Source organism: Pseudorasbora parva, chromosome 8, assembly GCF_024679245.1.
Source record: "Pseudorasbora parva isolate DD20220531a chromosome 8, ASM2467924v1, whole genome shotgun sequence".
NCBI classification, from domain to species: Eukaryota; Metazoa; Chordata; class Actinopteri; order Cypriniformes; family Gobionidae; genus Pseudorasbora; species Pseudorasbora parva.
Window position 1 is genome coordinate 40,996,008 of NC_090179.1, and position 12,256 is coordinate 41,008,263.

Consider the following 12,256-nt stretch of genomic DNA (forward strand, 5'->3'; position numbering starts at 1 on the left):
CTCAGATCAGTTCCTTGTTGCCGCATAGCTCTAAGGGAGCTAAACTGGACTATACGGTCCCAGAGGGGACAGGAGATAGCAGAGGGAGGGGATTGCGGTGACCTCTTTCTCCACTGAGTCCTCATATTGGTTGGATCCTTCTGTCACGTACACACAAAGGAAATGGTGCGAGGACTCATGTGCAGAAAGGATATATATATTTATAACAAATAAAACATAAACTCAAAACAAAACCCACGAGGGGGAAAAACACACAATAGAATAATAAAATATAAACTTAAACAAACCAACAGAATCACAGGGAGAACGGGAGACGCAGACATTACACAAGGATCCAACACAGACTGACAAACACAAGGAGATTATAAAGGGAACAAACAAGGCAGATAATGAGGGAGAACAGGTGGGGCAAATTAACCAATAATCAGATAACAAGGGGGAGGGAACTGACAGGGACACGAGCACATGCTCAACATAACAAAACCCACAAGTGCACACACGACAGGACAGGCATGTGACATTTATATAGCACATTTCATACACAATGGCAATTCAAAGTGCTTTACATAGAAAGGAATTAAAATAGGGATAAAAAATGCATAAGAAAAAGAATACAATGTAAAGAGAATTAAAAATAATAAAATGAACCAAAGAAAAGAACAAAGGTAAACTAAAATAGTTATAAAAAGAATTAAAAGGATGATGCATAGATAAGGTGCAATCAGTCCGACGTAAATGGCAGAGTGCTCATTCAGTAAATGCACAGCTAAACAGATGTGTTTTGAGTCTGGATTTGAATGTGGCTACTGTTGGAGCACATCTGATATGTTCAGGAAACACATTTTGACATGATTTTAATGATATTGGTTTGGTCAGGATGTATGTTATTTTCTTACACAATAGAGCATAATATAATTTTTGCAAAAAGATTGCCACATCAAGATTAATTTTAAATGGATTTTAGTAGTTAATCTATGCATGTTGAAGGTTAAAAACAATAGCCCTAAATCATAATACATAATGACAGAATCTGTATTGTTACAGTTCACTATTGATCTTTTTTGGAGAATGCAGACAGCGCTCGTCTATGGGAGTGTTTCCTTCCCCTTTACAAGCATAACACTTATTCTCACTCACACAGCGGAAGAGAGGAACATGAGCCACAATCTGCTTAAACTTGGTCTGAAGATCTTTTTCAGTGTCAAACTTCCAGATATCCTTGAAGACAAAAGCTTTAATCCCATCGTGTTCTTTCCAGTTCTTCAGAGCTTCTATAATGTTGTGAGGGCCTGTCGCATCCAGACACGTGTCAACACAGGGAGAGTCCAAGGTGAAGAAAACAGAGCAGCCGTCTTTCCTTTTATTTAGAAGTTTGCTCATGGGCGAGTTGCTAGCAGGATTCAGCAGGAGAGACTCTGAATGCATGTTGTATTGCTTCTTTTTGTCAATTACAACCTTTCTAGTTCCTGCGGCGATGAGCTCTGAACCTTGATAAAGTGCGTTTGAGTCGTCTTTAATAGCATTTCTCACGTTCTCAGCATTCTCTTGAGTCAGGAAGTTGTTCTGATTAAAGTTCTGTTGACACTGATCCTTCGGCACATTGATGGCAGTAGCGTACTGACGGGGATGTCCGTCTTCATCAACCCTCTTATAGCTGTTGATATTGTTTAAGGTGATTTATGATTATTATATCATTATTAATAATTATAGATTATTAATCTTTTTTGGTATAAATGAGTAGTTAACCAACTTGTAATTTCTCTACTACCTCATTAATAGGACTTTTCACACTTGAAATAGGTAACCCTGGGTCATTCTAGGCTGAGGTATACTTCATTGTCTGTGTTCTGTCTCAGTCGTGTCTGCACATACAGGTCCCTCTCAAAAAATTAGCATATTGTGATAAAGTTCATTATTTTCCATAATGTAATGATAAAAATTTAACTTTCATATATTTTAGATTCATTGCACACCAACTGAAATATATTTGGAAGCATGAAGTGCTCCAAAATCTCCTGATAGCTAGCTGCATTGACCCTGCCCGTGATAAAACACAGTGGACCAACACCAGTAGCTGGCATGGCACCCCAGACCATCACTGACTGTGGGTACTTGACACTGGACTTCAGGCATTTTGGCATTTCCTTCTCCCCAGTCTTCCTCCAGACTCTGGCACCTTGATTTCCGAATGACATGCAAAATTTGTTTTCTTCCGAAAAAAGTACTTTGGACCACTGAGCAACAGTCCAGTGCTGCTTCTCTGTAGCCCAAAAGTGTCTTGACCTGGGGAATGCGGCACCTGTAGCCCATTTCCTGCACACGCCTGTGCACGGTGGCTCTGGATGTTTCTACTCCAGACTCAGTCCACTGCTTCCGCAGGTCCCCCAAGGTCTGGAATCGGTCCTTCTCCACAATCTTCCTCAGGGTCCGGTCACCTCTTCTCGTTGTGCAGCGTTTTTTGCCACACTTTTTCCTTCCCACAGACTTCCCACTGAGGTGCCTTGATACAGCTAATCTGGGAACAGTTCCCACTCTGGGAACAGCCTATTCGTTCAGAAATTTCTTTCTGTGTCTTACCCTCTCGCTTGAGGGTGTCAATGATGGCCTTCTGGACAGCAGTCAGGTCGGCAGTCTTACCCATGATTGCGGTTTTGAGTAATAAACCAGGCTGGGAGTTTTTAAAAGCCTCAGGAATCTTTTGCAGATGTTTAGAGTTAATTAGTTGATTCAGATGATCAGATTAATAGCTCGTTTAGAGAACCTTTTCATGATATGCAAATTTTTTGAGACAGGAATTTTGGGTTTTCATGAGCTGTATGCCAAAATCATCAGTATTAAAACAATAAAAGACTTGAAATATTTCAGTTGGTGTGCAATGAATCTAAAATATATGAAAGTGTCATTTTTATCATTAAATTATTGAAAATAATGAACTTTATCACAATATGCAAATTTTTTGAGAAAAACCTGTATTTATACTCAACCACAGATGAGCACATGGACAAGTTTGAGACCTTAGGTTATCACTTCACGTTTCACACTGTTCATAATTTACCCAGGGTTAACAATTAATTCATGGGTATCCATATAGATTTTCAGTCTGAAAGATCTTTTTTTTCGTCGCCATTTGAAATTTTCCACTTCATTTTCCAACATTATGTAGCCGGTGAAATGGTTACCAGTAGAGGGCATGGCCAGTCAGATAATTAATGGGTTTTTCAAAATGTAGTCTGATCTTATGCATTGAAGCGTCAGTCGGGTAGCACTGCCTTGCAGGGACAGATTGGCAATTTGTGCGTTTTGGAAAAATCCAGAACGGCCTGAACAGCTATCAGCAGGGGGACTAAAATGATCACTTATATACTGCTACGCGCAACAGCAAAAAAAAAAAAAAAAAACACCTGATGAAGGCGAGTCAGCCTACTAGCCAGTTTGTAATTGGTCCCTGGATTTCCAAAATCAAATCGTGGCAGAATGGCTAGCAGAAAACATAAGGGGAAAGGTGGATGGTAAAAAGTTAAAGAAAAGAGTACACCATAGTACAGTAGCTGTTGCGCATGGCTATGGTTTTGGACACCACTACAAATGTCTGTCCCCTCACAGTGTCCTATTTAATCCTCTAGCATGGTTAAAAGCGCTGTTTAGAACGAGAGTGTGAAAAGCCCTATTGTTGACACTTCCTCATTGCATTCAACTTTTACTGCAAACTTTGAGTTAAAAATGTTTTTATTGACACTGGAGACAGACTTACTTCTGCTCGAAGAAGTTAATAATACGGGCAAGAGTTTTGATGTCAACGCTGTCATCTTCAACACTTTCTGTCCAGTTAGGAAGCTGAAAGAGCAGCAGGAGTCCACTCAGAAACACAGTGAACTTCTAAACACACAAACAGCACACACAGGGAGAAAAACAAAATACATTCATAAATACAATGTACATAGTAAAAATTAAATAACCATTCAAAGTGACAAAAACCCACTTCTTCAACTGACATTACTTATGTAATGAGCCTATAATGTGACTGACCATCATAATCTAAATATAATGCTATAATCCAGTGGTTTTCAATCCTGGGCCTGGGGACCCACCGCTCTGCACATTTTGTTTGTCTCCCTGATTCAGATCATCAGCTCATTAGGAAAGAGCTTCATCAACCGAACTAAGGCCCTGTCCACACGGAAACGCATTTAGCTGTATACGTATACATTTTGTGCTGTATCAGCCTTTTGTCCATACGGATCCAGCATTTTGGAGCCATGAATCTGATATTTTCCAAGAGTGGATAAATCTGAAAATGTCATTCTTACATTTTCGTGTGTACAGCCAATCCATATATTTTGTGAAACAGTGTCACACTACATCCAGCACGGTGAAAGACTAAAGGGATACAACTAAGGGCACTGGGCATGCACACATCAATATTGCGTCATTTAATTACCATATCTGCATTATTGTAAGGATAGGTTTAGGGTTGGGGTAGGTGTAGACGTTAATAAATCACATCTGTTAAGTAGCAAATGTATTTATTGTTATTTTATCGTGAGATTTTGCCTCACCTCCTACCTCTGCTATACCCCTTCTAGCCACAACTCTTCTTCTGTTTTTACAGCGCCACACACTGGCCTGGCATGTATACTACATCATTTTAAATCAGTTTAAGTGATCTTGTGTGTACACAGATATTTTTTTTAACGAGGGGGGGGGGGAAGACTGGGAAAGTGGTGGGTCCCCAGGACCAAGACTGAAAACCACAGCTATAATCAACACTTTTCACAATTAGTTAACTAGAGAGCTGCAATAGTGAAAATGTGTTAAAAGTTTTTTAGTTTTTGAGTAATATTAGCTGTTTTATATGCAGACGTTCAATCATGGCAGTGGGCGTTTACGAAGCCTTCCGAGGCAGCAAAATGATCGAATAATGATCAATAAAAATCTTGAATTACTACAATAGTAATGTATTGCTAGCAATGACATTAAAACTGAATAACGTACATTTATAACACAAGCTGACCAGCAACCGCAACTTTCAGATGCCATCTTTCTTTTTTAGCTTTATGTTCAAGATGTAGCTGAATGCTTAATGGATCTCACAGGATTTTGGGATATCAAAGGCAGTGAAGGACACATCTATGCTTCCTTCAAAATTCCATCAGATGAAGTTATCTCAGGAGAAAGGAAATAAAGCTAATATTGGAGTCTGACTTGCTTCGATGCCTTCCTATCTACGAATGCGCCCTCCAAAGGTTTTTCGAATTTCTAACACATTCATTGTCTTTTAAATAAATGGACGTATAAGGTAAATACTGTAGTATGTGAATATATCGATTCAGGACCAATGTATAGGCCTATATCAAAGTAACATTATCTGAGCCACTTAATTCACTCATGTCCTTGCATGGTCCACAGTGAAATTTGGAACGTTATATAGATCTTGCATTGCAGTTGAATCTCTGCTTTTACTGTGGGTGTTTTGGAGGATGAACATGACATTCCTGCTCTACCCCCAGCCGTCATGGCCACCACGCCACAAGCTGTTCCCCCCATTCACCCCATTCCACCACACCAGAGCCTCTTAACATCATGGCCACAACTCCAGAGTTCCCAGCAATCATGAATGCTGCACCTGAAGCTACCAAGGTGGTCCCTAGTTATTTGAGACTGACTTTCAATTTGGTGGACACACGGCCGATGTTAGTGTGAGCAGTGGTCTCAGAGGGTCTCCCTGTACTTCCAGTAATGGCGTTTTTGAAAAATTGCCATTTTGTGTGTTTGGGCTGCACACACACTCTCAGCTGTGTTACATCCACCAGCTGGATTGCCCTTGATTTCCGCAAGGGCGCTCCTTTCACCTTTGCTGACCCTGATGGCTCCCTAAAACTTCATGGCCTTCCTTCCTTAATGGACACCTGTGCAGAGGCCATTGTAAGTCCACAAGACCAAAAGTGCACATGAAGTGTGTAATTTGGGACAGGGCCGTTATATCACCATGAACTACTTGCCTCTTAACTCATTATGCCTGATTACTTCCACCTGTTTGTCATTATCTCATTTATGTTTACCCTGTGTGTTAAAACACTTGTTGCAAAGTCTTGTTTGCATTTCTGAACCTTATCCTGGTTTCCTTGGTTTTGATATTCTGCTTTTCTCACTGGATTTCCCTGGTTGCCTGTGTCTTGGACTGGGTTTTATGTTTGGATTATTTGCCTGTGGCTTTGTCTATGCCTATTTTATGGATTAACATAATGGATTGCCCTCAATAAATCTCTGAGCTGCTCTTGACAATATCGATGATCTGGCAGTTGTTCATTTATACATTTCATTTACACTATTTCTGAAACCTTGCTCCATTTTCTGAAACCATTAAACACAAAACCTCCTCTTCAAGCACTATTCACAAAACCTCTGACTCCTCTTGCAAAATGAAATTTTCGCCTCAAAACAGTTTTACCTGTCTTCAAAATCAAACACTGCTCTCAAGCAATCAGTAAACAATAAACCAATAAATAGAAAACACATTGTTCAAAACATAGTTTGCAGAGAGAAGGAAATTTTTAATCTCAAAACATATTTTATATATTTTTTCGTCATTGTCTTTAGATGAACGAAAACATGATAGTAGCTCAAAATTTATCATAAATTACGACTCTGCTTTGCAATTTTGTGTTCCTCCTCCTCCTTGTACCCCTATTTTTACCAACCCGTTCTCATGAAATGCGTATATATAGCACATATTGTATTTATTGTGCAATTTATATGCCAAAATTAGATTTTATATGCATATGATTCGCATTGTCATCCCATAGGTTTAGTGGGGTGAGTACCTATAACTCACTTGGGTAGGTTTAGTGGTGTGGAATGTGGATGTGTGCATATAACCCACACAAATTGTATTTATTGTGCAATTTACACTAGATCAGGCTGATTTTTACAGTACTGTACCCTGCATCTCACAAACTTGTCCTTTGTTTCTGTGATGCTGTAATTCTTGTTCTTTGTTGATATGAAGCTGCAACCGGTCAAAATCTATTGAGCAGTCAGTACTGTTAACAAATGGAAAGCAAAATGTTCAGGCTATACAATTTGTTCATTGTACAGTATACAGCAGCCTACATTGCACTTTACTTATATTGGTTGTGTCTCCTCATTTGAAACAGGTTAAATCAGTTCTGAGTGGTTGTGTTCATTCAGAGACATTGTGTTCTCTATTTGTATTTGACTGTTGCCACTTGAGTTTCCCCGTATGGATGACGTGTGCATTAGACTGTAGAATGTGTCTTGACAATGAGAATGTGTTTAGAGTTTTGCTGAAAAGTCTAAGTGAGATCTGCAAATTGTGTTTTACTATGTGAAATGGTTTAACGTATTTACAACAGACTGCACAATTAGCTAAACGAGTTCAGGCAACTGAGAAATCTGTTCAGCCGATGGGTTTTTGTGGTTTGGCAATTGAGAAAAACTGTAATACTTTGAATCACAAATGATGATCAGTAAAATATGTCTTGTATCATGATGACTTGAGGATTCTCAGTAACACTTTATTTTAAGGTTCAGTTATTAACTATTAACTAGTTGCTTATTAGCATTCATATTACTATGATATTGGCTGTTTATTATTACTTATAAAGCATATTAATGCCTATAACTGCATGACCTTATTCTACATCCCTTAATCCTACCAATACCTAAACTTAAATGATACAAAAACTAACTTACTAACTATTAATAAGCAGTACATTAGGAGTTTACTGAGGCAAAAGTCGTAGTTAATATTGAATGTGTTCCCCTTACTAAAGTATTGCCGTATTCTCTAACAATAACTGCCAGTTAATCAAGCACACTTAATATAACAATTTATGCATTTCCCAGATTATATATTTTATTTGGTTACTGCAATTAAAACAGAAAAAAGCTCAGCTAAATAAAACGTGTCTGAGGAAAATGTGTGAGGAAAGCAACTGCTAAGCAAAAGCATTACTTACAGGGGATCACATTCAGCTTTGTTTTTCTCACACTGGCCCGGCAGTGCTATTGCCTTCAGTCTGGTTATTACCGCCTCTTTTATTATCATACGTCAAGATTCATTTGATTTAATGATTTGATTAAACTGATTTAATTACCTCATATTTTTGTAATATTTTGAGATGGCCCTTAATGCTGAATTCCCAGGAATTTGATATTCATTCATTTAAACAGGGTAAATTTACAGTGAAATAAACCACACATTTATCTTTTCCATTCAAGGTGTTCTTTACATAAGTTTCTTCAGGTGAAACTCTGAATGATCTTTGTGGCAGGAGGGGCGTGGTTTTGCGAGGTCTGTAGCGGGAGAGAGGAGGCGGAGCCGAGCGGTGAGGTCAAGTGCAGATCACTAACACTTGTGTCTGTTTGCAGTAATTGGCGTGGAGAGACAGCATTTAAACCACAGTGGAGGAGAGGAGAGGGAGAGAGAGACACCGACTGGGACTGCTGCTGCCACACTGGATTGACAGCCTAGAGACTGAGTAATATAGAGACCAAAGAGTATCGACGAAGAATTGAGTTTATGAGTCAGACAGTGCCGTGGGCGTCCTTTATGTTTGAAAGTGTTTACTAGTGACGGCGAAGTGAAGCTTTTTTGAACCAGTTAAGCTTTCAGCACAATTGAATCAGAAAAAGGTTCATTACTCGAAGCTTTTCAAATCAGAGCTCGATGAGGACCTCTTCTGTTGAAAGTGAGGGAAAGCGCTGTGTCGCAAAATGTTTTGAAACCATTGACTTATAAGTTAAAAAAATTTAAAAAAAAATAATGAATAGATGTATAAATGAATTAATCAATATGTTAAATACATGACAACAATGTGTTCCATTGCATACTCCTAAAATCAAAATTTAGTAAAACTTGATACAGAATAAAGCAAGTAGACTAACACACACACACACACACACACACACACACACACACACACACACACACACACACACACACACAATAAACTAGCACAATACAAGTTCTAACCACCCGTGTCGCGCTTTTTGAATCTGAGTACGAAGCAGTCACGTGGTCATGTGTGAACCGAAGCTTCGGACGTCATAGGTCACATGAATTTGATAGAATGAATCAAACATTGATACAAAGCTTCATTGAAAATCGTTTCATTTTTTTGACACAAGCTTCGGAGCTTTGGTATCACTGTTAACATCACTAGTGTTTACCTTAATAAAAGAGTGCAGTCCCAGTCTCACCAACCCCGTCTTCTTCCTTCACACCCCACGAACATTCATTACAATCTTGTTTTTATCTTTATCAGCCTTTGCCAGCTTGAAGACATTTGTTCTTCTCACCTCTGAACTTGTTGTCCTTGCAAACCGAAAATGATAAAGCAGGGGACAAATTCCAAGTATGGGTTACCATACTGGGCTGCACATATCATTTTCACTTTCACTTTGACATCTTATGCATCTCATTTTCTGTTCTTTTTTGGTTAAAATGAAGAGTTTTCAAAAAAAAACTCTAGTCAAATGTGCTGCTTTAGGACCACTAGCGATGGTATAAAGTGATGAGGAAGTGTAATTTACCATTTTATCTGTTGCTCAGATCAGAAGGTTCAGAAATGTGGTGTGAGCCTGCAGTCAAGCAGGAGTGATAAGGAAGAGGAAGTATATATTTTTTTTTATTCTGACGCTGCTCGACCAGCCCTCTCCTTCAACACAATGAAAAGACGGTTAAAACGGTTAATCAAACTTGGGGAGTACTCGGAGGCTAAAACTGAGCAAAAATATGCAAACGTTGTTCTGAAAGCTTTTCAAACATACAGAATCATAGAATTCAGCCTATTCAGACGTACTGGTTCTTTGGTAGAAACCTATACATAGGAGCCTGACAAAACTGCTAATTTTAATAAAAACATCATACGGAATTAGAGGCTTTTTCTAATCTTTTTGTTTTTTTTGTATCTACAGTCTTCAAATATTATGAACAATATTAAAGTTATTATTGCGTTTACTTTATATAAATTAGTTAAGTTTTCACAACAAAAAGAACCACAAGAACCACGTGAACCACAAGCTGAAGTTGGACACCTGTAAAATTATACTAAATGGTATGTTACGTATTTCAAAAAGTCTAAACTATCAATCAGACTATAAAAGGCATGTAGTAGATTATGTCCAACAGGTTTTTCTCAAAGTTGATCATGTTGATAATTTAGAGGCCCTTTGTGTATCAAATATGAAAGACTTTATAGGGTCAATAATTTTGTTGAGCATCTTTGTTCATCTCGCCATGTGACTTCCTCCAAATGGTCAAGCAACAGAACACATAACTTTCTTGAAGACTCTCATGGTGTGAAGGGTTGTGTGTTTGCATTTGTCTGTGAATAATTTTTAAAATGAAACCTCTGTACAAGTATTGAGTAAATGTATATATTTTTTTATAATGCAGTGAGACAGACAGTATATATATCAGTAATTATTACAAGACAGCTGCCATCTCAATACAGTATAAGCACAATGACTTTCGAGAAGTCTTCTAAACAATTTTACCTCTCAGCTTGTTTAACACTAGTAAAAACTCAGCTTCATCAGACACTACCGGCAACAAAATGACCTGCATTTCATTATAGAGGAGGACAGTAGTTCATTCAATGTTTGAGAACTTGATGTGGCATCAGATTCATTTCCTAACAAGCTTGTTCAGCACTGGTGTTAACATTGCATTTTTTTTTTATATGATTAACAGTTTTATTCACAAAGTAATCGAAGACATCATAATCCACAATCTCTGTACGTTTTTTTGCAGAATCAGAGCACTTATAGTCATTTTCATCAACCCCACAGACTCTCTGTAAGACAAAGGATTTAATTCGAGTGTGATTTTTCCATTCTGCATGGGCTTTCTTAATGATATATTTGCTTGACATATTTTGACAGGGGGAGTAGACGGTGTAGATGACAACACAGCTGCCATTGCTATGATCTAAGAGGTTACAAAGTGATGAGCTTCCATTGTGAAGCAAGGGAAACGCTGGTTTAATATTGCAATTTTGTGATGAATTGCCATTTAAAAGTCCTGCTTTCTTGAGGTCTATACCATTGTAACAAATTTTCTTTTCAAAATAAATGTCATTTCTCATACATGTGGCTTTCTCCTGGAAGTTCTCTTGACATTGATTTATTGGTTCATTGCTATATAAATCAAACGACTTGGAAACTCCTTCTGTTGTTTTGTTGTCCTTATAGCTGTAAAACATCAAATGGAGCAATATAAAAATCTGAAGAGCAGCAGACTAAAAACGGTTTCCTATTGACATTGATTTAATTCACTTCCTCTTTGTTCTACAATATATAGTATAAGATTATACTCACTGCTCCTTAAAGAAGACAATTATGCGGGCAAGAGTTGGACGGTTCCCTTTCTGTTCCTCCCCACTTTCTGTCCAATGAAGAAACAGAAAGGGCAGCAGGAGTCCACTCAGAAACACAATGAGCTTCTACAGAGATAAAACACACACGTATATATGTAACTCAACACTATATGTTACTGACACAGATTCATTAGTCCTCTGACTTAATCAATATCATATGACAAAATACAAATTCAAAATCACTATGAAAATAAGTGACTACCTTTAACACAAATTAAATTATAATCAGGGTGATCATTAAGTATTATAAATCTGAAAATTACTGACCATTGATGCTGAAGGTCCAGGGATGATGTGTGAGTCTTCTTCGGATGCAAGAGTGATGATGTCATCGAGGTATAGGTGCTGTTTAGCTATTTATAATCCTGGACCCTTGACCAGCCCTCTACCTCAACATCTAAGATCAATGGAAACTGTCCACATAATTACCTTTTCACATGTGAGGTCTTTGGCAGGGTTTAAGCATCTCTTTATGTGAGTAAATAACCCCCACCCGAATGTCAAAAGGCTGAAAATACAGACATACTTTTGGCATGTCAGCTAAATTTCCCACCTTCATAAGGAATCCCTTTACTTCTATTGTAAGCAACATGTGCCCACCCAGATTGGCAGCTTGCTCACCCTGTCTGACCCAGGGAAAAATATGTATTTTTTTAAATAACACTTTATAATGTGTAACAATTCTTTAATAATTATTTTAAATGTGATTTATTGTATCATGCATTAGAAGTTTATTCTAATATTAATAAAAATATGCTAATGCGTCTCTTTAATTACATCACGCCAGTAGTAATTAATTCATTACATTTATATATCGCTTTTCTAGGCACCCGAAGCGCTATACAAACCAGTCT

The 12,256-nt window shown here is 38.0% G+C and overlaps 1 protein-coding gene across 1 annotated transcript; it reads right to left on the reverse strand.

The window, feature by feature from the left end:
* Positions 1-214: 214 nt before the first annotated feature.
* Positions 215-9,410, reverse strand: LOC137084550 (uncharacterized). Its single transcript, XM_067450838.1, has 4 exons — positions 9,322-9,410; positions 9,193-9,238; positions 3,752-3,876; positions 215-1,654 (listed from the first exon to the last, which is right to left on the reverse strand). The coding sequence occupies exons 1-4, from the start codon at positions 9,408-9,410 to the stop codon at positions 1,039-1,041; spliced, it is 876 nt and encodes a 291-aa protein (XP_067306939.1). The 3' UTR covers positions 215-1,038.
* Positions 9,411-12,256: the final 2,846 nt, after the last annotated feature.

Excerpts from the sequence above, each read along its gene's own strand:
- LOC137084550 (XM_067450838.1), bottom strand. The coding sequence starts at position 9,410 with ATGATATGTGCAGCCCAGTATGGTAACCCATACTTGGAATTTGTCCCC. Across the intron at positions 9,239-9,321 it reads CAAGGACAACAAGTTCAGAG|GAAGAAGACGGGGTTGGTGA; the intron begins GTGAGAAGAACA and ends TGGGGTGTGAAG. Across the intron at positions 3,877-9,192 it reads GACTGCACTCTTTTATTAAG|AAGTTCACTGTGTTTCTGAG; the intron begins GTAAACACTAGT and ends TTGTGTGTTTAG.